The sequence below is a fragment of the Penaeus chinensis genome, chromosome 29 (assembly GCF_019202785.1).
Source record: "Penaeus chinensis breed Huanghai No. 1 chromosome 29, ASM1920278v2, whole genome shotgun sequence".
NCBI classification, from domain to species: domain Eukaryota; kingdom Metazoa; phylum Arthropoda; class Malacostraca; order Decapoda; family Penaeidae; genus Penaeus; species Penaeus chinensis.
In genome coordinates this window covers 16,278,402-16,303,020 of record NC_061847.1, presented here as the reverse complement: position 1 = coordinate 16,303,020, position 24,619 = coordinate 16,278,402, and the positions used below count along the sequence as shown (strand labels likewise).

The 24,619-nt window shown below is 40.9% G+C and overlaps 2 protein-coding genes across 2 annotated transcripts in view; one reads left to right on the top strand and one right to left on the bottom strand.

The window, feature by feature from the left end:
* LOC125040984 (cerebellin-1-like) overlaps nucleotides 1-14,153 on the top strand; it is an 18,283-nt gene extending 4,130 nt beyond the window's left edge. Inside the window, exons 2-6 of the mRNA XM_047635806.1 lie at nucleotides 11,787-11,854; nucleotides 12,106-12,233; nucleotides 12,367-12,451; nucleotides 13,538-13,653; nucleotides 13,770-14,153. Of these exons, the coding sequence (XP_047491762.1) occupies nucleotides 12,106-12,233; nucleotides 12,367-12,451; nucleotides 13,538-13,653; nucleotides 13,770-13,977 (537 nt within the window). The 5' untranslated portion in view covers nucleotides 11,787-11,854 and the 3' untranslated portion in view covers nucleotides 13,978-14,153. The remainder of the gene's footprint in view (nucleotides 1-11,786; nucleotides 11,855-12,105; nucleotides 12,234-12,366; nucleotides 12,452-13,537; nucleotides 13,654-13,769) is intronic.
* LOC125040387 lies at nucleotides 3,085-4,051 on the bottom strand. Its single transcript, XM_047634942.1, has 4 exons — nucleotides 4,042-4,051; nucleotides 3,681-3,754; nucleotides 3,420-3,493; nucleotides 3,085-3,274 (listed from the first exon to the last, which is right to left on the bottom strand). Exons 1-4 carry the CDS (start codon nucleotides 4,049-4,051, stop codon nucleotides 3,085-3,087), a joined length of 348 nt encoding a protein of 115 aa, XP_047490898.1.
* Nucleotides 14,154-24,619: the final 10,466 nt, after the last annotated feature.

Sequence of the window (24,619 nt, the reverse complement as noted above, 5' to 3'; positions counted from 1 at the left end):
CTGACCTTCTTCCCATCATCCCTTAACCTCTAATACTTCTTGCAACATTCTTTCTGCCACTACAGTTCAACCTCAAATACTGAAACTGCCTCTGGGTAAGTTGTTCCACCATCATGGATCTTGACCTTTTACATGTAGATCCTATTGCATAGGATCCACATGGAAAGAATCTATACTCATTCCTGTCAATGAGGGGTCTATTGAGGAGACTATTCCTCAACGGTGACATCTCCAGTTGCCAACACATCCACAGGGGCTGTGCCCTTTGCCTAGGCAAAGGAATCCAGATCGTGTTCAAAGAAATTAGTTCCACAGGGTAAACAACATCCCTCCAAAAGTCACTCCCAAGACGTTGGTAAGGGAAAGCCTGAAGAAGGTATGGCCAGGCCTTAACCACAGGCACTGCCAAACTCCTTATGAAAAGGTAGTCCCACTGGATATCCTGATTCAGTGGAACTGTCAGAGAATTCATGCAAAATAGGAGGAATTGCAACAGATGATAGCTTCATAGAACCCTGTTTATGTATCGTCCGATTTTCCTGAGAGGATTCCATGTTCACGCCCACTATAAGCCCTTTGATAATGGATCTCATGGAGGAGTGATGGTACATCAGGATACTCCCATTCAGGCAATCCACCTGCAGATGACACTGCAAGTGAAGGCCGAGAGGATAGGCTTGACATGACCTTACACTGTTGCATCTCCCTACCTTCCTCCACATAATCTCAACATAAATGACTTGGACAGTTGCCTTATCCATTTCTACTCTTGGGGGATTTCAATGGTTGGAATCACCTCTGGGGAAACATTGTGCAACCCTCGAGGAAGGGCCTTGAAGTACTCCTTTTCAAGAATAGATGCAGTTTTACTGAACAGTGACACACCCACACACTTCCAAATTCAAACTAGGACATTCTCCAATACTGACCTGTCAGCTGGTTCACCTGGTGCACAGCTGGATTTCACTAGGCAGGTCATGGAACACTTACATGGAAACGACCACTTTCATATACTTTTGGAGGAGGTGAATGGCATTACAGCAATGGTGAAGAGACTTAAGCATGTAGAGTGGAATCTTTTTAGATCAACTGCAGTCATTCAGGCGTCTGAGAATGATTTCCAGTGTGTTCAAGATGCTGCTGATCACTCTATATCATAAATTCACCTTGCAGCAGAAGCATCCAATCCCAAAAGTAGTGGGCAGTACCATTGACCTCCGGTGCCATGATAGTCTGATGAATGCCAACAAGCTGTCAGAGCAAGAAAAACTGTACTAAGGCAGCTGTGACGACGCCCCAGGCCAAGGTCAGGCGAGTGCTAAAGGAGGCTAGATGGCCATCGTATGCCACCTCAACTTGGGGACCCCTGAGCATGGGTATGGGGTAAGGTGTGCAAGACTGCTGGAAGGAGCACATCCATGTCACTACTTGTTCTGAAGACAGATGGCATAACCCTAACAGACAAAACAAGCTGCATCTGCAAGTTGATAGAGAAAATGGTAAACCCATATCAATATGGGTTTAGAAAATTAAGATCAACCACAGATGACCTTGCGCCTTACAGAATGCCTTTGTACAGTGATGTCTCATGTTAGTAGTCTTCTTTGAACTCAAAAAAGGCTTACGGTACTACTTGGAAGCATGGCATACTCATGAAGCTTTGTGACATTGGTTTATGAAGAGCATTATTTACCTACACACAAAGCATTTCCTATGGAATAAAGGCATTGTGCAGATCATACAATATTTTTTGCAATTTTACTGAGTGCTTATATGTAGTAAACTTGACTCTATGGATGTGAGGCTAATTCATCAGCAACTCCAGATATTGGACTCAGTTCTTAATAAAGCTCTGGGAATCTGTGCAGGGGCTTTCAGGTGGAGTCCTTGTATGCTGAGAGTGGAGAACCACCTCTTTCATTACACCAGGACTACATGAACCTGATATACTACATGAGACTGCAAAGGATTCTGGGATCTCCTACTTCCAGGTTGGTTTTCAACCCCCTTGAGGACATCCTATGGTAGGAGAATGAGGAATCTTGTGGAAGATCTCAGTTTGAATCTCTCCTAGGTTCTATCTGTTGGAATTCCCCAGTTCTCCCCTCAGACCAATCTGGTCGAGCTGGATTTGGTTGCAATAGGGAAGGGGAGAGATCTGATACAGAAATAATATCCTTATCATTGTTATCATTACTTGTATTTATTAATATCTTCATTGTTATTATTATCCTTTTCTTTACACTATTGTAATAATTACTGACAGTATAGTCATCATTCAGATCTTACTGTTATTATTGTTGCGCATTTTGTATGTATTTCTACGTTTGGGAAGCACTGGAAGTTGTTTTCTATTTTATCTAGAAGATATCAGAAAAATAAGATACTGATTTGCCAAACAAATTCAATTTATCATGTGTTCCTCATAGAAGATAATTTTCATTACTTTAAGATTCTCCTAAGCCTTTCCTCTCATGTTATGGGAGATATCACAAGCTGGGGGAAGTGACTTGACTTTCCTCTTCTCCAGTAACGCTTGCACAGCCTCGAATGCCGATTATAAACACCAGTCATGTAGCTAACCACCATCCCGAATGCGTAGCATGCTTGCCAACAATGCCATTATCAATAAGACTGGAACGAATACCGAATCATTGTAAGTAGATTCTTTTTTTCATTGAAAATAGGTCAAATTTTAAAACAGGTAATATATGATAGAAGTACCAGCATGTAAACATCGAAATGTAAATATCACATTTCATTTATATACGTGTTTGTGGGGTGGGGTTGGGGGGGTGATTGCTTTCATTGCTCATAAAAATCTGTAATTATTTGCTGTTATCGTAATAATGCGCAATAGTAATAATTATATCGTTATATCTTTTAATGAAAAAGAAATTTCACATTTTATTGTTTTAATTTTACAAGCCTGCATAACCTGTCACACGAGCTGAAAACACGACTTATAGCCTGAGCTTTTTTTTAGAGTAATGTAGAACAGAAAACCAATTCTTATTCATCTTTTCCCTCGAAAATCTGGAAAGCACAACCTTATCGCCGCAGACCGCCCCCTCCTTGCTGGCACTAAAAGGAGGAGGTGAAGGAGGTGTAGACCTCGTTGTGCGGGTGCTCGTAGAGGCTTCCCTGCTGCAGCTCGAGGTGGACCAGGTCGCCCTGGTTCAGCAGGAGAAGGGCTGAGTTGGAGCCCTGCTGGTAGTTGCCCTTCCCGCCATAAGCTGTCACCTGGAACTGGCCGTTCTTCATCAGGGCCAACCTGGAAGAAAGCAGACTGACGTTACATCTGATTGTCTTTTCCAGATACACATGCAGTGTTGTAAGTGAGGTCCAGATATCTAATTGAAACCACATGGGAATCTTTTGCAATTTTTTGGCAAATTTTCGACAGAAAGATCACTCACGTGAAGAGGCCCTTGCAGGGAGCCAGGAAGTCGCTCTCGCAGGGCGACCAGCCGCCCTCACGGGTCAGCACGTCCTGTCACAATCAAACATGTCGAAATCCTTTGCTGCATTCATGATTGGACGATTGTCTTTAAATTTGCATGCATAAACATGAGAAGAATACATAAGAATTCTTATAATAATACCAAGTATCAGCACCGCTAGCCATATTTGCAGCGGTGCACAGATCGGTGTTGCAATCATATTGCAGAAATAATCACCTGAAACCTGATACGAGTGGCCCTGGAATTTCGCACTGTGGATGTTGTGCTGGTGGCCTTCCGGACGGAGAAACCTGCCGAGCACCTGCGGAAACTTAAGATTAGGTGCGCGCAATGGCATCATAGGCTGAGAATAAGTAATCAGGAAGGTGAGGCGAAGTGGAGGAGGAGCGAAGGGTCGAGAGGAGCTCACCTATTCCCCGGCGGGGCGAGAGTGGGCGCCTAAGCAAGCCGGGGTCCGTCGCTCTGGGGGGCCAGTCAGTGCCAGCAGCAGTGTCAGTGTCACCATGCGCGTCATCTGGCACAAAATAGTTACTTCTTAAAGTCTATAAGGCAGCCTGTTTTGTAAGGAAACATTTACCATCTACCATGCTTCCTAAACATGCACAATTACTCGAATTGAACAAAGGAACTCAAAATCACCTTAGCTAAAGCGACAGCAGGTAGCGAATGCCCGTCTTCAAAGCGGCACTGCCTTACATAGTTCCGCAAGAGGTACTGTGAGTGTTATACCTGATTTTTTTCATAATAACCAGTTGGTGAGTGGTCTCCTAAACCTGTTTTCTCTTGCTATGCAAAACACACACACACACACACACGGTATAAAAAAGGAATTGTATGCATATTTCTCATGTATATTTGCACATATACGAACACATACGCGAGCAGACACAAATACACACATCCATATAAGGATAAGTCAGATATGCGAAGCTGAGCCGACTCGCTAACGTCTGACTCGGCTGAGCTTCGTAACCTCCAGGCGATAATTGCAACTTCTCGCGCCTGGGCGGTACGCGAACCGCCGACCCCTCGGATGAGAGGCCGACTCGTTACCATTGTACTAGGCCGGAGGCTTGGGATCCATATTCATCTTTGCATCGTATGTCTCCCTCTTTCCGATCCAGACGAAATCCAGAGTTCCAGCAAAATTTACCCGTAGCTCTTTGAACTCAGTACGATAAGTAGGAAATTTCAGACATATTATTTAGATTCTGAGTGAGATTCTTTGCATGACAACGGAAGAGGGCAAGTATTATCAACTGAATGTCAGCTATTGATAGGATCAACAGGAGTTGATCATGTGCCCGTGGTCGTGGCAGTGAAAGCCAAAAGGGCTCATTCGGAGGTCCTATGTTCTCTCATTCTAAGAGAACAGAGAACTTTAGCCAGTCGTATATCACATGTGGTAGCGACCAATCTAGGCCGGTCGGGGGTTTGCTTATGATATCAAGGAAGCAGAAATTCCGTTTTGTGTTACCCATACAAAATGATCCTTTATTGCCCCACCCACTCCCCTCTCATCGGCGAATCCAAAAAGGAGGGGTTCAGTATTGGGGGTTAAATATCAGAACAGCTATAAGGGCTGTAAGGAAGTATTGCAACCATCATCCAAAACTATTAGCAGTCGACGATCCTGTACGATGCAGGCCGGTCTGCGTCGCTTTGCCCAACCACATGGCCCATAAATCTGACTGGATCTAGATGCTTAGTTAAGAAGGATATTCATCGCCAACACCCACAGTTCTCAAAAATGTTCTCGGAATCTACAAAAATGCCTTGTGTGTATGTACGCATACACACACACATACATATATACATACATATATATATATATATATATATATATATATATATATATATATATGTATGTATTTATATACATATATATACATACAAAGCGGTTAAATATCTTATGTATATATATATATATATATATATATATATACCCACACACACACATAAATACATACATATATATATATATATATATATATATATATGTATGTATGTATGTATGTATACATGTGTGTGTGTGTGTGTGTGTGTGTGTGTGTGTGTGTGTGTGTGTGTGTGTGTGTGTGTGTATGTATAAAGACAGTCCAGTGGCGGCAGTCGTAAAAAATGCCTGCGCTCTGACTGCTGGCTCGAGCCCGAGAAAACGACATATCGCCTTCAGGAGTCAAACGCAGGTGTCATAGGGGAAGTCACCGCCGTGTTAGCGCGCCGAACCGCGATTGATCAGGAAGGGCATCCAATCAGGCAAGGGTGACACTGCCATATAACCTCTCAATAGTGAATTGAGAGAGGCATGTGTCCTGCAGTGGAATGAATGGCTGTATATAAAAAAAAAAAAAAAAAATATATATATATATATATATATATATATATATATATATATACTGTGAATAATTAGGTTATTATTTGGATTGGTTTAGTCTCGGGTTAGATCGAAACATGATTCATCATTTATATTTATTACAATCTTAAATATACAGTACTTCATATAATTATTTAACTAACCTTTTATCATATTCACAAAAAATATAATTTCCTGTTTGAATTCCCGTTCTTTCAGCTTCAGTTTTCCTGCTTTCGTTGTCTTTCCGATCACACTAGACAGAGTAGGATATAAAACGGGGAAAAATGGAGGAGCCCCTCCTGCCCGGCCCTTGACAGCAGTAGGTCCCTATTTGGAGAAATTCCCGAACATAAATTAACGATTACGTAATTTAGCTAATTCTAAATAATTATTAAAGTCTATAAACATATATAAATCCAAAATTAAAGTCCGACTTCTGTCAACCCCAATAGAAAAATAATTTAACCTTTACCCTGTATTGATGTCCAAGGTCGACTAAACTAGATAATGGATTCGTTCTTAGTGGCCACCTTGGCCACGTCACGGACGGCCACGTCAAGAATCTTTTCCTTGCCACTGAACGAAACTGGACCTTGAAGACCCACAACCATATACTGTCCGAATTACCAGTAGCTCGCTTATTTGTCGCTCAACACCTTGCTAATATCCTTCATTAGCAATCATTTAAATACAATAATGTTATTCCTTCACATATACATATATATATATATATATATATATATGTGTGTGTGTGTGTGTGTGTGTGTGTGTGTGTGTGTGTGTGTGTGTGTGTGTGTGTATGTGTATGTGTCTATATGTATATGTATGCATATATATGTGTATATATATATATATATATATATATATATGTGTGTGTGTGTGTGTGTGTGTGTGTGTGTGTGTGCATGCATATGTGTGTGTGTGTATATATATATATATATATATATATATATATATACAGTATTTATATATATATGTGTGTGTGTGTGTACACACACTCACACTCACACATATATATATATAAGTATATTTTTACATATACATATATGTATATGTAAGGGCGATGTGAAGCGATGGTGTGGTAGCCTAGATAGTGTTAAGTGCTTTGCATGCCTTCTCGCTTGCAGCTGCCACCGCTGACTAACCTGGTGCGAAATGGGAGTAGCTATGTATAAGACTCCCCTGCCCCCGGTAACCCTGCAGGTGGATTATAGCACCTGCAGCCAGCTAAACCCCTCTATATGGGGCGGTGTCGGTAGGGGTGGCAGAGGTGGCGGCCACCCGAAGTGACTGCCCGAGGTTAGACCTCAGGGGGGCTATCAGGGTGGGGGCTTGAAACGTCCATTCCTTACGACAGGATGATCGGTTACCACTACTGTAGAGGGAATTGAAGCAGCTGAGAGTTGAGGTGGCTGCTCTCATAGAGTTTAGAAGACCTGGCAGTGGCACGATTAGTGTGGGTGGCTACACTTATTACTGGCCGGGCCGCAGCAATGGCCACCATTTCCAGGGAGTAGCCATGTCCTTGGCGAGATACTCGTATTGTCTGAGTGACTTCAATGCGGTATCTGGCTGCGATCGAGCAGGCAATGAGATGTCTGTCGAACCTCATGGTTCAGGAGCTGATGCTGCCAGCGAGAATAGCCTCCTCATCCGTGACTTTGCTAGGTCCCAGAAATTGAAGATTTCTGGCTCCTACTATCAGCGTTCTGACCCATATCGTTGGGCTTGGTACAGCGATACGGGTAGTGTGGCCAAGGAGATAAACCACATCCTCGTTAGCACTCAATGATGGATACTCCTGAACTGCAGGGTGTATCGGAGCACCTAGTTCTGTCGAACTGATCACAGATTAGTTGTGGCTACTCTCCGGGTCCACTTTAGAACCCCCTGTCGCTCCAATGAACACCTTAGGGTGCTTCATGTGGACAGATTGAGGGAGGATGAGTGTGCCCGGAGGTTTGCCGAGGATATCTCTGGTTGTTTCACAGCACTCAAGGGCCTGATGAACCCTGTTCTTCAGTGGGACACCTTCAAGAGTGAAACGCTTGATGCAGCCCAAGAATCAATTGATGAACGACCAAGAGCAAGACAGAATTTCATCTCGCAGGAGACACCGGAATCCACAGATGCTTGTTGTGCGGCTTGATTATCAGGGGATCGCAACTTGCACCGTTCTCTGATGTGCAGGACTAGGTCACTGTTGAGAAGGGACAAGGACCAGTTTATCAGGAATCTTGCAGAGGAGGTCGAAAGCAATTTCCTAGTAAATGACCTTCGTCCTGCCTACCAAGCCCTGAGGGTTTGCATGTTGCCCTCTCTGCCATCTGGCAGACTGGTACCATTCCCCCTGACCTGCTGAGGGGTGTGGTCATCCTTCTCTGGAAGGGGAAAGGGGATCGGTGGGACTGCAGCAATCCCTGAGGCATTACACTACTCAGTATACCAGACAAGGTACTGGCGCACATCCTACTAAGACGTATCAGAGACCACCTGCTGAGAGCACCAGAAGCCAGAGTAATCTGGATTCACTCCTGGTAAGTCCACAATAGACCGTATCCTGGCACTTCGAGACATTGTAGAGCGCAGTCGTTAGTTTGGAGGTGGGCTGCTCGCAGCTTATATCGACCTCAAGAAGCCGTTTGATACCGTGCATTGCGAATCATTCTGGGAGATCCTGACCTGCATACAGGCACTGAAAGGGCTGTAAAGTGTGGTTTGGGCCTGTCGACATTCTTCCCTGTCAGTTTAGGAGTGAGGCAAGGCTGTGTTCTTGCACCAACACTTTTCACCACGCATGGACTGGATACTAGGTATATACAATATATATATTGTATATATATATTTATATATATGTATGTATGTATATATATGTATATGTATACATGTGTGTGTGTGTGTGTGTGGTGTGTGTGTGTGTTTATACATACATATGCATCAGACACACACATTTGTGTATATATAATTATCATTATTATTATTATTACGGTCGAAGTTGATTGACGAGATTTAGTCTTAGTTTAAGGGAATAATGTAAGTAGAAATCCATAATAAAGTCTGATGCATTAGGCTTTGATTTTCAGGTTCTGTGAGTGTATTTAGTTTACCAAAATTATGTACTAGAATTATATATAGATTCATGCAGTTTAGTCAGATATTAGAATCATATATAGTTTGTCAGGTATAGATTCACTTAGTTTATTTTTTATTCCTTTCTTTTCTTTTCCTATTACTCTCCTGGAAATGCATAAAAAACAAGCAATGTTTTATTTTTATTTATCAAAAGCAACCCATTACCAACACTTTACATACCCGCACAAAATTACCCGAAACCATCACACAAACACCATGAATGATTATCCGTAATCAAATTAATACACAGCACCATCAATAGTCTCGTTGTAAATACCATATCATTTGTATACATCCAGATTTCTTGTAGTAAAACAACACAAGATTCTTGGGTCACAGCTGTGGAGTAGCGAGGTTAGGTGTCCGAGCTTCTTGGCCTTCTTGGCGGGTTCGCAGTGCAGCGCCCTGAGAAATGGCGCGGAGGTTGGATCGCTTGTTCTCCGACTAGGTTGTTTGGGGTCAAGACGTCCTTTATTCTAGTGAAGATTTCGCGACGATAAAGTTTTAGTAATATATATATATACACCCACACCCACACATACCCACACACACACACACCCACACACACTTACACATACCCACAAACACACACCCACACCCACACCCACCCACACCCACACACACCGACGCCGACACACACACACACACACACACACTCACACACCGACGCCGACACACACACACACACACACCGACGCCGACACACACACACACACACACACACACACGCACACGCACACGCACATGCACACGCACACGCACACGCACACACACACACACATATATATACATAACACGCCCACACACGCACACACACACACACACACTCACACTCTAACGCACACACACACACACACACACACACACACACACACACACACACACACACACACACACACACACATATAGGTATAAATATATTGTATATTGTATCTATACAATATACAAATACACTGTAGATGATCAAATATGAAAAATATTTTGGCTGAAATACATCATGAGATAGTGTTTGCAAAAATCAAAACAACAATTAAGATAAGCAACACAGCTTAAAACGCTAAACCGAAAAATGAAGGCACGTCATCGGGCATCCCAAACTGGTTCCCGGAAGGTCAGCCCGCTAGTCTGAACTCCCCCCCCCCCTCCCCCCACACACACACATATCTACCCTCGCTGCCTGTGAACGTTTGTGTCGCTGGCTCCCAACGGAGGCTCGACACTCACTAAGGTCGCAAAGAGGTTCCTGTAGGTGGGGGATGTTTTAGCGTGGCATTGAAAAGAAGTTTCGAAAAGGCTCTGGAACATGTGCTGCCCGTCACAAGAAGCAAATTCAAAAAGGGCTTGATGTCGATGTCAAAGGTAGAAAAATAAGTTAATGAATAAATAAATACATAGATATGAATATACATACACACACAAACGCACATTTATACATATATATATGTATGTATATATACACACAGATACAAACACAGATACAAACACACACACACACACACTCACACACACACACACACACACACACACACACACACACACACGCGCGCGCACACACATATATATATATATACATATAAGTATGTGTGTGTACATAAATCGTGTGTATACATACATAAATGCACACGCACACACACACACACACACATGTATAAATATATAAACGTGTGTATAGATACATACATGGATATATATATATATATATATATATATATATATATATATATATACATATATATGTATATATATATTTATATGTATGTATATATATGTGTATATATATATATATATATATATATATATATATATATATGCATGTATGTATCTATACACACGCTTATATGTGTGTGTGTGTGTGTATACATACATACACACACACACACACACATATATATATATATATATATATATATGTATATATATAAATATATATATATATTCATATTTATATATGTGTGTGTGTGTGTGTGTGTGTGTGTGTGTGTGTGTGTGTGTGTGTGTGTGTGTGTGTGTGTGTGTGTGTGTGTCTGTGTTTCTGTGCATATTTATATACACATACATATACATACATATATATAGAAATTTGTATATATATACAGTATGTATATATATATATACACGCGCGCGCGCAGATACATATTCGCGCATGTTTGTTTTTTTTCGTTTGTATGTATATATGCGAATATTCGCATATACATACATACATATATATATATATATATATATATATATATATATATGTGTGTGTGTGTGTGTGTGTGTGTGTGTGTGTGTGTGTGTGTGTGTGTGTGTGTGTGTGTGTGTGTGTGTACCTTTCAGTCGTACCTTCATTCTCTGTGAGAAATTAAATATTTCTGAAGTTTGGCCAAATAGTTTGCTAGTAGAAGTTCCCATCTTTTACGACAGGCGATACATTCCCCGGCAAAATGTCATAAATTTCACTTGGCACCTTTGGTTGCATCGATATGTACTATGTATGTACCGTGTATGATAAAACGTTTTACTCACTGAAATCGAATTAACGATAAGCATGGTGTGATGAGAACTGAATTGTCAGTTGGAGCACAACAGAAAGCCTCTTTATGTTGGTTAACTACTTTCGCGTATACTTTATTAACGGATTTTTTTTTTTTTTTTTTTTTTTTATATATAGCCAAGGAATCTGCCAGAAAGCTCTTTAGATATAGATTTTTAGACGAGTTCCAGATGTTTCAACTCCTGGTGCACATCTGTGATTAAAAGAGTTCTAAATATTTCACGTTTGGAGCAGGTATTTATGTCACATTCCTGGCCAGTAACTTTTTTTTCTCCGCCTTTTGAACGATTCGTGGCAGCGGTGGGCTTATATAGGGGTAGGCCGCTTCTGGAACCTCAGAATTTACTCCGAGACGGACGACCAAAGGTGAGTTCTGAGTTGTCTCAATCTCCTCTTGGCTAAACACTGCAATATTTGATTTTTTTAAACAACCAGGATACTTCAGTTATTGCTTGAAACTTCGACGGACAGACCCATAATGAAGCTTTGCAATTTCATATTGAAATAATTGGATTTAAGTCCCAGTGGGATGGACAGCTCGTCCTATCTATGTGGGGTTTTTTTTTTTTTTTTTCGTCAAACAAACGATTCTTTTATCTGCAAACCTTTCTGCGTAGATGGTTCGGTTGGGGTTTATCGAGGTGGCACTGCTGGCGACCGCGTGTGGCCTGGCGTGGGGTCAGAGGGATCCCGGGGACCAAGTCATCGCGGAGGGCTTCGCCGCCCCGCCCGCTCCAGCACCGACGTAAGGTCTTGTATCTTTCTGATACTGGAACCTAATTTGACTATTTACTTGCATTCCTTTTTGGTTAATTACATTTTTCCACTCAATGTTTTGTAAGGTTAGTGAGTATGGAAACAATGTTCCGTGTTCGCAGTTGCTCGTCTGGGTTCTCCGCGAGGAAAGCCACGAGGGGCACGTCCACTGTAAGGGGAGGTTCCAGGACCCGCCTCATGTTTCAGGTGAGGAAGTAAACATGTAATTAGAAAACGGGGGAATACTAGAGACCATAATCCAAGCACACTCCCGTCATATCAGCACTAAAGTCTCGCCCTTTATACATGAATATTAGTATTGTTTCTCAAAGTAATGCAGAACATTTCTTACAGTTCATAACATAAAATCTCAGACAAGAAACAGGCAAATGTATTCCCATTTATGCTCCCGAAATATACCCTTACACAAAGAGGCAAAGACACTTCGAAATTTGTTTGAAAACACACACACACACACATACACATCCAATCTGAGTCTTACTAAATAGGTAACGGAAACTGTGTGCTTTTGCCGGAGTGCCCGAAGTGGGAGCCGCTGCGTCGTTGCATCCAATTCACTTCAGAACAAATAGCTGTTAATTGAAGGCGTGGTGATCAATTTTAATTGAACAGTCAGTAATGTGGCTGATCAAATGGTCAAACACATTCTTAGGCATTCTTAGACACATTTTAGCTGAACAAAATGAATTAGTCAGTAATTACAAAACCAAGATTCAAACATCGAACCTTCAGAGGAAAGTCTTTCTTTTGTGATCAACTGGTACAGTTAAATAGTGCACACGTTGATATATCCATGCCAAACGAAGAACTTTTGGTAAGATAACATTAGTATTCATCTGTGCTATCAGATGAATACTAAAAAAAAAAAAATAATAATAATAATAATATTTTTTTTAATAATCAGATAGGGTGAAGGGAAAGGCTCAAATCACGCCTATCTGTTGATTGTGCTTTTAAGTTCACTAACAGCACGGGATTTGAATCAGCAAGATTGCCAGCTAAGAACGTTACTTTCCAGCTGCAGGCGACACCCACGCTAGAATGAACCTTCCCCCTCTCACAGTTTTCAGCGGATCTGGGCATTATGAGTCGGATTAGACAAAGAAACAAGCATCTGATTTTAGCGTGTGTCTACTTTAGTTTCACGTTTGTAAACAGATACGTGATTGAAATTAGTATGATGATTATAGACAAAAATATGTGTACAATAATCAACTACATACGAGGGTAACGAGAAAAAAGTTATAAATCCTCAGGTTTCCTACCACACAGGAGGTGTTGACCAGTGAGGGAGGCTGGTCGCCCTCCGAGAGCGACTTCCTGGCTCCCTGCAGGGGCCTCTACTACTTCTCCTTCCACGGCGTGGCTCAAGACGGAGGCGACTTCACGTGAGTGCTTATCCACGGATGAAATGGTTCATCATTCAGAGGGATGTTTGGAATACGTTCACTGATTTATAATGATAACGGCCCTCCCTTACAACACAATGCACACCTCCTTCCAGGTTGGCCCTGATGAAGAACAACCAGTACCAGGTGACAGCATATGGCGGGAAAGGCAGCTTTCAGCAGGGTTCCAATTCGGCCCTTCTCCTGCTGAACCAGGGCGACCTGGTCCACCTCGAGCTGCAGCAGGGAAGCCTCTACGAGCATCCATTTGACGAGGCCTACACCTCTTTCAGCGGATTCCTCGTCAAGGCATATAATGAATAAGAAAGTTCTTCAGGCATTTTTAAAAAGGAAGCCACTTATCCGAAGACGGAGAAAAGCATTCACCGGCTTAACTATAAAGTCGGATTTCGGAAATCATATTTCATCAATGCATAAGATTATATAAATGAAAAGTGGCCAACGGAGACATGGGTAGTCTTGAGTCCTTCCTTATCGAGTTCCGCCTCTGCATCGTCTTCAAACACATACAGTAGACTACGTAAGAAATTAACAAGAGTGTTCATATTTGTATAAACATATACATATACACACACATATATATAGATAGATACATACATACATACATACATACATACATACATACATACATACATACACACACACACACACACACACACACACACATACATAAATAAATATATATATATATATACATATATAGATATATGTATATATATTCACATACATATATATGCACACATATACATATACATTTATATGTGTATATATATGTATATATTATTACGTAGAGTAGCTTTATAATCTACTCAAGTAAAGGAGATTTTTTGAGTTTGCCTTTACATATGGATCTTGCACTGTTGTAGTAGTGAACAGGAATATGCATTAACTGTGCAGGTTATTTTTTAATGGAAGACTAATAATTATTTTTGATAATGATAATCACAAGAAGCTTAGGAATTATCTATAATCATAATGGAAAAAAGGTGTTAGAGGTAAATAGTTTTGACCCAGCGGACTCGAACTGGAACTTGGTGGAGGTGAGACGCACGGTCTTGTGGTATTTTGTTTTTGGGCTATAATTTAGCTGTTCGTTTGTTTACCTCAGTACCCTGTTACCAACATGATTATATATGATTATATGATATTATTATATTTGATGTTGTGTTTTTGGAATGGGAGATTCCGTTGATTTTGGTTTGTACAAGGTGACCAAGGTTTTGGGTGATGCCCAGAGTGTTATTGGAGATATGTCAAGAACCAGAGCTGTTTTCTTTACTTTTATGCAGCAATGATGTACCTTACTTTATTTTTTGTGATTGAATTGCTTGAGCTGCCCTCTCATTGGCATCGTGGTGATTGAAGGACAAACAGTGCTTCACATTCATTTTTATTCTCAAATACTTGTTGGCATTTGCCAGCGTGTAAATTAATTTTCATAGTAATACATGGTAAACCTCTACTATTGTTTGATATTTCCACACTCTTGCATCCTTTGAGTTATTCATTGGTGATTTAAATAGATTAAGTGTATAGAGAATTAGAAAGTATGGAAAGTGATTGATAGTCTACTCAAAATTAATATTTCATTAGAACAAGAGAAACCAATTGTTTGTATCTTGACTTTATGAAGTACTAAGATCAGAATGTTAAAGTTTCGTTTACAATTAAGTTGCTCTGTCCCCGTTTGGATTAATCCCCTAAATTAGTAAATGCAACTCTCCCTTAAGAGAGATTTAGTCGAGCAAGGAACTTGATTGTAACAATATACACATATATATATACACATATATGCATACACATATACACATATGTGTGTGTGTGTGTGTGTGTGTGTGTGTGCACGCGTGTGTATATGTATATATATATATATATATATATATATATATATATATACAGACAGATACATACATATATATATAATATATATATATATACATACACACATATGTACGTACGTACACACACACACACATACAAACACACGCGTGCGCGCTCTATTTGAGAGAAAGGGGATAAAGGGATAAATGCTCATTTAATATTGGAGCCTCGGCGAAGTATAGAACTTTATGTGTAAAATGAAATGAAGTGGAGATGAAAGCTCATGAGCTCTAGTTCTCTCCTTAGCATACTATCGTTCTCGCCCACCGCTCGCTAATATCTTCCATCTCTCGTCCACTTTCCACTTAATCTGGATAGCATTGTGCTGTTACTCGGGTCTTCCAAGCAGTGTCGTACCTTCGGCAGTTATTGAGGGATTGTTGGTATGGAAGTCGTTCATCAGTGAATTTAATCTATTATGTACTTCTCTCAACATCTGACGTCCATTTTCTGTGCAGTGGGACCTTTTAATGTCTTTGTCAAATTATACTATATGTTCCTTGTGTATTTAAAATAGCAGACAATCATATCACCTAAGGAACACTATTACATGGTGCCTCAAGAAATATGTCAAATACATTTTACCCATAAAGATAATGCTTACCATATCACTCCGGATGTTGTTCAGATACAAACTAAGAAGCAGAACTTATCGTCTAAAACGGTGGCCTTCTGGTGATTTTCCACTCACTGTTGCCAAGTAAGGGTCCGGTTCAGCGCGCCAGCGGCGACATTGCTCACCGACGACACGAATGAGGAACTGTAGCCGTTCCCTGTCGCTCGTGGCCGGCCGCCGCACGCCCTGCCACTCCGCGCTGACGTGGTCGTTCACCGCACAATCGTTCGCCGCGCGCCGGCAGTGGACCGTCACAGCGACTCGCTTCAGGTTCATGAGTTCTACGTGCCTTGCCTGCGGCGACCAAGGTATATAAAAGTCTATAGAAGTATCTAGAGCTTGGGGGCGACAACGCATTTAGGTATAACTAAACGACGAATGTCCAACTGCTGGGTAGGCCGGTCTACTCTCGTGCTGTGAATTGAAGGAATACAATGCTACCAAATGCCGTTAGAAGTATCGTTATGAAGGCATTCTTTCATTAAGTTTATTTATTGCTATACTGACTTCAATAACCATCGGCTGGCCGGAGTATCTTCTGGAAGAACTAAGACCGCCAAACACGAACAACTGCCATGATCTGCTCGCTTTCCCCAGTGAAAGGCTTCCTCAACTGCGAAGTTGGAGCTGCTGCGCCATGGAATTCCAAAGGAAGGATGCAGGTAACACCGTCTTCCACACAAACGATTTACCTCAACTTTATCGTCGTCACAATTAAAACTTGATAGACGAAACCGTCGTAAACGACTAAATTGGTTTTAGCCAGATTCAAAAATTTGATATTATAAAAACATTGTGTAATATTTCCAGCTCATTATATGTATTATAAATATCAATACTTATGCTTAATCTTTCTCTTTTATCGAAATATTTTTTGTAAAGTTAGTAGGACAGTTTTTGCATTCAAAGAAAACGAAAGCTTTTCTTTTTGATCATAGAAAACGCAGAACTTATAAGGTTGACTCGTTCCTCATATTGGAGTTTTCTATATTTAAACGAAGACAATTAGAAATGAGATACAGTAACACAATGACATTATAAATTTGGTGATGATAATAATAAGGATAAAAGTGATGGGTAGAGAACCGGCGGCCCGCGGTCCAGATCCGGGCCTTCTGAGTGTTGTAACGGGACCCCAGGCTCCTGGAGGAAAAAAGTATAATCAAATTATATTTTGTATAAATAAATCAAATAGTGAATATGAAATTAATTAAAATCATAAGGGGACATTACGGAGAACTCAGATTAGTGGCTTTATTTTCATGATTGCATGTAACATATTTATCCGGACCTCTGCATTTATTGGAACTTGCAGCTGGACCGTAGCTAATATTGGTTGAGTAGCCCTGATCTAGACTGATACCCAACCCTCTCCCTCATATCAATTATGTCGCAGGTTTCGTGTTTTGAATAGGTACTTAAATTTTAGATATAAGGGGCACTGTATTTTTTTCATCGAAAATCGTTCGAGCACCTTAACAAAAAGTACTTTGATTATTTCATGAACAGTCATGGAAATAAGTAAGTAATAATAATCATAATCATAATAATAATAATAATAATAATAATAATTATAATTATAATGGGAATAATAATAGTAATGATAATTATTATCATTATTATTATTATTATCATTATGGTAATAATAATAATAATAAAAATAAAGACGATGTTAATAATAATAATAATAATAATAAACATTATAATGATAATAACAATCAATTTTTGTGAACAAGTTTGAGTAACGCGCCAGAATACTCCATCAGACGAACTGTTTTATATTGTGTCGAATGTGCAATAAAAGTTCATGTTATATATCATAAGATCTTAAGATTTTCAAATTCATAAAAAACTTCATGGAGAAATAAACTTTTTTTTTTTTTTTTTTTTTTTTTTTTGGATATGCCAGGATATTAATTTAGAGAGGTGGTTCCTTCCTCTTTCTGATGGGTAGCACGCAAGAAACCGGTTTCGTGGGACTGCTATAAAGATTCCATAAGATCAATCAATATTAGGGAGTTAAATGGCCAGCTATCACTCTGGTATGCCTGAATTCTTACCAATATTCACAATCTATATTTATTGCTTATTATTATATGAGAAGTGAACAGGTGGATTGAATATTAATGTTGCATTATTTATTTATGTATTTATTTGTAGCTCCACAGCAGCCTTTTTAAATAGTTATTCTACAAGTGGGATTTAGACCAATAAGTGCGCGGCAGACAAGCTGATGGTAACAACGGCGATGAAGATGATGATGACAATGCTTATGACGATGGCGATGATGATGATCATGGCTATGATATTGACGATGATGATGACGATGGTGATAATGATGATGTCGATGAAGGTGATGATGATGGTGATGGCGATGATGATGATGGCGATGATGACGATGATGATGACGATGATGACGATGATGGCGATGATGACGATGATGATGGCGATGATGACGATGATGGCGATGATGGCGATGATGATGACGATGATGACGATGATGATGACGATGATGGCGATGATGACGATGATGGCGATGATGGCGATGATGACGATGATGATGACGATGATGGCGATGATGACGATGATGGCGATGATGGCGATGATGATGACGATGATGACGATGATGATGACGATGATGACGATGATGGCGATGATGATGACGATGATGACGATGATGATGACGATGATGGCGATGATGATGGCGATGATGACGATGATGATGACGATGATGGCGATGATGATGATGATGACGATGATGATGATGACGATAATGACGATGATGACGATGATGATGATGATGGCGAGGATGATGTTGATGACGATGATAATCATCATGGCTATGATGTCGATGAAGGTGATGATGATGATGATGATGATGATGATGGCGAGGATGATGTTGACGACGATGTTAATCATTATGATAATGATAATGATGATAGACACCAGACGCAAGCAAAACTTAGGACAGTAACGTGACCCGATGTGTGAGCGTTATCCTAAGAGTTTGTTTTTTATTTCAATTCACTCAGTGGGATCATCAAGCCAGAATAGTAGAGGCGTTTGGTTTGAATCGAAGTGATCTCTTAACTTTGAATGCTAGATTCGCTGATTTCATCACTAAAAAAATATCAAATATTGAAACAAGTGATTTGGAGGATAAAGTTAAAACTTTGACAACAATTTTGAAAGGTCTAAGTACTTTAGCAGGTCCTCTTGGATGCAAGAATCCTTCTGCATCAAAGATCTGTTCCCAAGAAAACTTAAAAAATCCCTTAAAGAATTCCTACATGTAGAGCCATTCAACAAGTTTCACTGGGATTTTCTAGAGGGTGTCAGCAAGTTGTTTACTAAGTCCCATCCTTATTCTTAAAGATTCTCATCATCTTACAAATCTTAATTCCTTTCCAGGATTCAATTCATCGCCATACTCCAATTATTCTAGATCTAGCCCAGTGCAGAGGTTACATAGAAAGGGACTTAAAGCTTCCACTTCCAGAACCGTCCTTTCGTGGAAGACCTAACTACCGTGGTCAGTTCTATAAAGGGAAATTCAGTGAGAAAACCCAATGACTGGTGTGCCCAAGGCCACCTTCTAGGATGGGCAAGAAACATTGTAAAGAATGGCTTAATGTGGCCCTGGGTAGACAAGTACCCCCCCCCCCCCCCCAAGGATATTCAAAGGAAATCAAAAGACAAAACCATCAATAGCAGATCGAGTAGCTATTTTAATAAAAGAATGTGTTATAGAAGAAACACGGTACAAGGTTTTTCTCAATCATATATTCGAAGTCCCCTGGAAAGACTTGTCAGAGTTGCGGTTAGTTCTAGATGTGAGCAGACTCATTGCTTACATAAAGAATGTACCATTCAAAATGACCACCAATCAACGAATACAGATCACTTCTAAGGAGTATTCCTTGCAAAGCTAGATTTAAAAAATGCATATTGGCATGTACCAGTCAACAAAAGCTTCAGAAAATTTCTAGCCTTTCAAATATACAACAAAATCTTCATGTTCAAGGTGCTTCATTTTTGGGATGTCTGTTAATCCAAGTTTTTTTTATTTCCAAAATTCTAATGCCAGTACATGTAAAATTGTTAGAGAGGGGTATGGATGTTCTCTTGGCTTCCCATTGCCAAAACAGAAATACAGGTCAGAAAAGGATAAACAAAATTACATTCCAGGTAGGAACAGCAATGGTGTTTCAATTTTTTTTTTTTCGGAAATTTTCAAGGTCTCGATTGAAACAGATGAATCAAACCATAGCTCTTTCCAAAGAAAATCCCCAGAAATGCTGGGAAAAATCTTCGTAATAAGACATGCATATTATATAACCCATCACAAAAGGCACTGAAGAAAAACCTTGACAATTTGGAAAAGAAGAAATGCAAAAATAGCACTGGACTTGGCTTGAGGCTAGGATCCATTTTGACCATACAAGCTGTTAAAGCCTAACCCTGAGAATTGATAATAAAGTTAGAATGGTTAATGGTTAATGGTTAAAAGCAAAATAAATGTGCTAGACATCTAAGGTCATGTAGCATGTTAGTGAAGGGTGGTTGGGTTAGTGATTAGTTGTTAAAGCTGGGTTAAGGAATTGGTGAGTGAATGGGTTAGGGTTGGATGAGGTAATGTAAAGGGGTTAGATCAAGTAAAGGATATATATGCGTTTGAGGAAGGAAAACAGGTTGTCAAAGCAGAAAGTGTGAGATTCTGTAAGGATGTCTGATAAGTTGGGATGTTTATGTAGGGAGGACGTGGGCATGGGACTGAAAGAGGAACATTCGGAAACCGCGAATGTTCCAATGAAGGATAGTTATACTTTCGTTTATTTACTGGCAAAGATTGCAGTGCGTGTTGGAGAATTTGAAGGGGAAGGTGCTAGAGGGTAGGATAAAGAATGAGGTTGGGGAGGTGGTGTTGTATCAGGAGGGGTGTCGGGAGGTAGAGGGTCTGGGGAAGAGGGTACTTGTGACATGAGGGTTTCACGTGTGTATCCAGGAGGGAGTGGCAGAGTGAGCGACATTACTGGAGTAGGGGGTAAGAGAAAAACCTCGTCGACGAGCCTCCTGTCTGGCTTCACGTAGAGTGAGTCCAAGTCTGAATCTGAGAGTTGCTACCTCAGTCTCAAATTTGTAGGTGGGGCAGCCTCTATAAAATACATTATGGGGGCCGCCACAGTTTGCACATGTGCGTGATTGTGCAGAGCATTTTGATCGAGTATGGCCAGGTTGGGCACATAGCGGGCATCTGGCTGTGGAATGAGAGTGTTTGGCTGGGTATCCTAAACGCCAACAATTTTGGCACTGACGAGGAGGAGGTTGATATGGTCGGACAGGTAGGGATTCCCCACCTATGTAAACATTAAAGAGAAGATCATGTCTACGGAAAGTAATTTTGGCAATGTTATTGGATTTCTTACGATTTCCTCTGGGAGGAATGGAGTAGCATTGTACATATGTTGCATCATAGCCTGTGAGACAGGCAAGTAAGTCCTCTCCACAATCTGACCATTCTTTGTCATAGATTGGACAATCTGTTGGGGAGATAGAGACAGTTCCAGTGCAAGTATTGAGGGTTGGATGAGGTTCTGTAGGGATGGGATTACCACATAGATCAGTTAGTTTTGTTAATGCTATAGCTTCATTTTCAGTTGTTACTGTGACGAGACGGGAGTGGTCGGGTCGGCTACGGAAAGAGACTTTGCTTACTTGTTTTTGGAGGCATTGTTGGAATAGGAGAGTGATTTTAGAGTAGGGAGCTGTGGGAGGGATCACGAAAAATCGGTCCCATTTGGCTGGGCTAAATAGAGTATTTAGAATTCTTGTAGAGGTGGGGGTAGTAGAAGTGCGGGGACGTGTGGAGGAGGGAGTAGTGTTGAGGGGGGTAGTGTTATGGGGAGGTGGGCAATAAGGTTGTAGGGTAGTAATAAGGGGAGATGGGGTGGTTGATGAAGAAGGTTGGGGGAGTAAAGGTGTTGAAGTTGAGCATGTTGGGAGAGTAGAAATGTCTCCTGGGGGTTGGTTGTTGATTAGGGTTGATACTGTACTAGTATGCATTGATGAGGGGGTAGTTGTTGCAGTGTTCGGAGCCGTGGTCAAAGGAGAGCCGGGATTGGGGCTATTTGATAAAGGGGCAAGCCTCATTGCCCCTAAGATTGGGGTTACGTCTTCATTATTGGCCATGATAAGCCTGGAGTATGTTGGGGAAAAAAATAGTCCACTCCTCAGGGTCCCCTTGAGGGGTAAGGGCCAGGTATGGCAGGGGAATACCGTGCCCATGGTTCCCTCAGGCCGTTCAGGACTGACATAAAGTCAGCCTTTCATCCTTTCAGCACGGCTCTCACACCTTAGGAGGTGGATAGTAGAAGGGATTGATGAAGAAACTGAAACGAAAAGTATGAGTGGGAAAAAAGACCATGCAAAATTAGTTGAGTCGATGGCTGAGTCCCAAGGTTGAGGAGTTCTCCATCATTGGGTCTCAGTCTTCGTCTCCTAAGCTCCCCCACGACAACAACGGGCAAAGGATTGGGATGGTAATAAAGTTAGAAAAATAATAAGTGAACATCAAATAGATTAAATTGCATAAGAGTTCAGCATACATCAAGTATACTGACTAAATACGTATAAAAATAAGTATAAAAAAGATCAAACCATGAAAAATTAGAAAAATATTGCATTCTTGAAAAATGATGTATCAGTCGGACATAGGGAAATGCACCTAGAGCAGTGCATCTAGAAAAGTGCCAGGGATGATAGTGTGCAAGTATAAGATAGGGTCGCTAAATTTTGCAAAGTAGGTTATTCCTCTAGGGGGAATAAAACTATGCAGACTCATTCCAGAAGGGAGGAAGAAATTTTCCATTAAAAAAATCAGGATGAACTAGTTCCTTTTAATCCTAAATTAGCAAAACCTTTGATGGGATAGGGTTACCAGACTTCACTAGGCCACTGGAACAGATGATATGGCATCCTCTTTGGAAGCAAAAGACTGTCCTACTAGCTCTTACAGAGATTCTACTGAAGAATCCCTGAATCTTTCAAATTCTGTCAGACAATATGTTAGTCATTCACTACATCAACAAAAAGGCTTCAACTTTATCAAGAGGCATTCTGAATTTGTCCGAAAAAAAAAATAATTTTTGAGCCAAGGAAAAAAAATTCTGATGGCATCCCTTATTTCGGGATCCCAGAATACCTTAGCAGACAATTTGTCCACAAACAATCCCTCTGCAGGGGAATAGGTCCTATCTCAGGAAATTCCTAGGTTCATTTGATAGGGTAGATCTGTTTGCAACAGCAGAGAATTGCAAAGTAAGAGATTTTGTTTCAAGAAAACAGATTACAGCAACAGGGAGACCAGACCCCTTCACGGTATACTGGCAGAAATGTATATACATCTACCCTTTTCCTCCTCCACTTGCAGACTTGATGACCAGGGTGATTCATATATTGAAGCAGTTTCAAGGAAAAGTGTTCCTTCCTGCTCCCCTCATGAAGAATGGTTAATGGTTAAAAGCAAAATAAATGTGCTAGCCATCTAAGGTCATGTAGCACTATATTAAATGGTAGTGAAGGGTGGTTGAGTTAGTGATTAGTTGTCAAAGTCCCCCCCAATCCTTTGCCCGTTGTTGTCGTGGGGGGGCTTAGGAGACGAAGACTGAGACCCAATGATGGGGAACTCCTCAACCTTGGGACTCAGCCATCGACTCAACTAATTTTGCATAGTCTTTTTTCCCACTCATACTTTTCGTTTCAGTTTCTTCATCAATCCCTTCTACTATCCACCTCCTAAGGTGTGAGAGCCGTGCTGAAAGGATGAAAGGCTGACATTATGTCAGTCCTGAACGGCCTGAGGGAACCATGGGCACGGTATTCCCCTGCCATACCTGGCCCTTACCCCTCAAGGGGACCCTGAGGGGTGGACTATTTTTTTCCCCCAACATACTCCAGGCTTATCATGGCCAATAATGAAGACATAACCCCAATCTTAGGGGCAATGAGGCTTGCCCCTTTATCAAATAACCCCAATCCCAGCTCTCCTTTGACCACGGCTCCGAACACTACAACAACTCCCCCATCATCAATGCATACTAGTACAGTATCAACCCTAATCAACAACCAACCCCCAGGACACATTTCTACTCTCCCAACATGCTCAACTTCAACACCTTTACTCCCACAACCTTCTTCATCAACCATCCCATCTCCCCTTATTACTACCTTACAACCTTATTGCCCACCTCCCCGTAACACTACTCCCCTTAACACTACTCCCTCCTCCACACGTCCCCGCACTTCTACTACCCCCACCTCTACAAGAATTCTAAATACTCTATTTAGCCCAGCCAAATGGGACCGATTTTTCGTGATCCTTCCCACAGCTCCCTATTCTCAAAACACCCTCCTATTCCAAAAATGCCTCCAAAAACAAGTAGGCAAAGT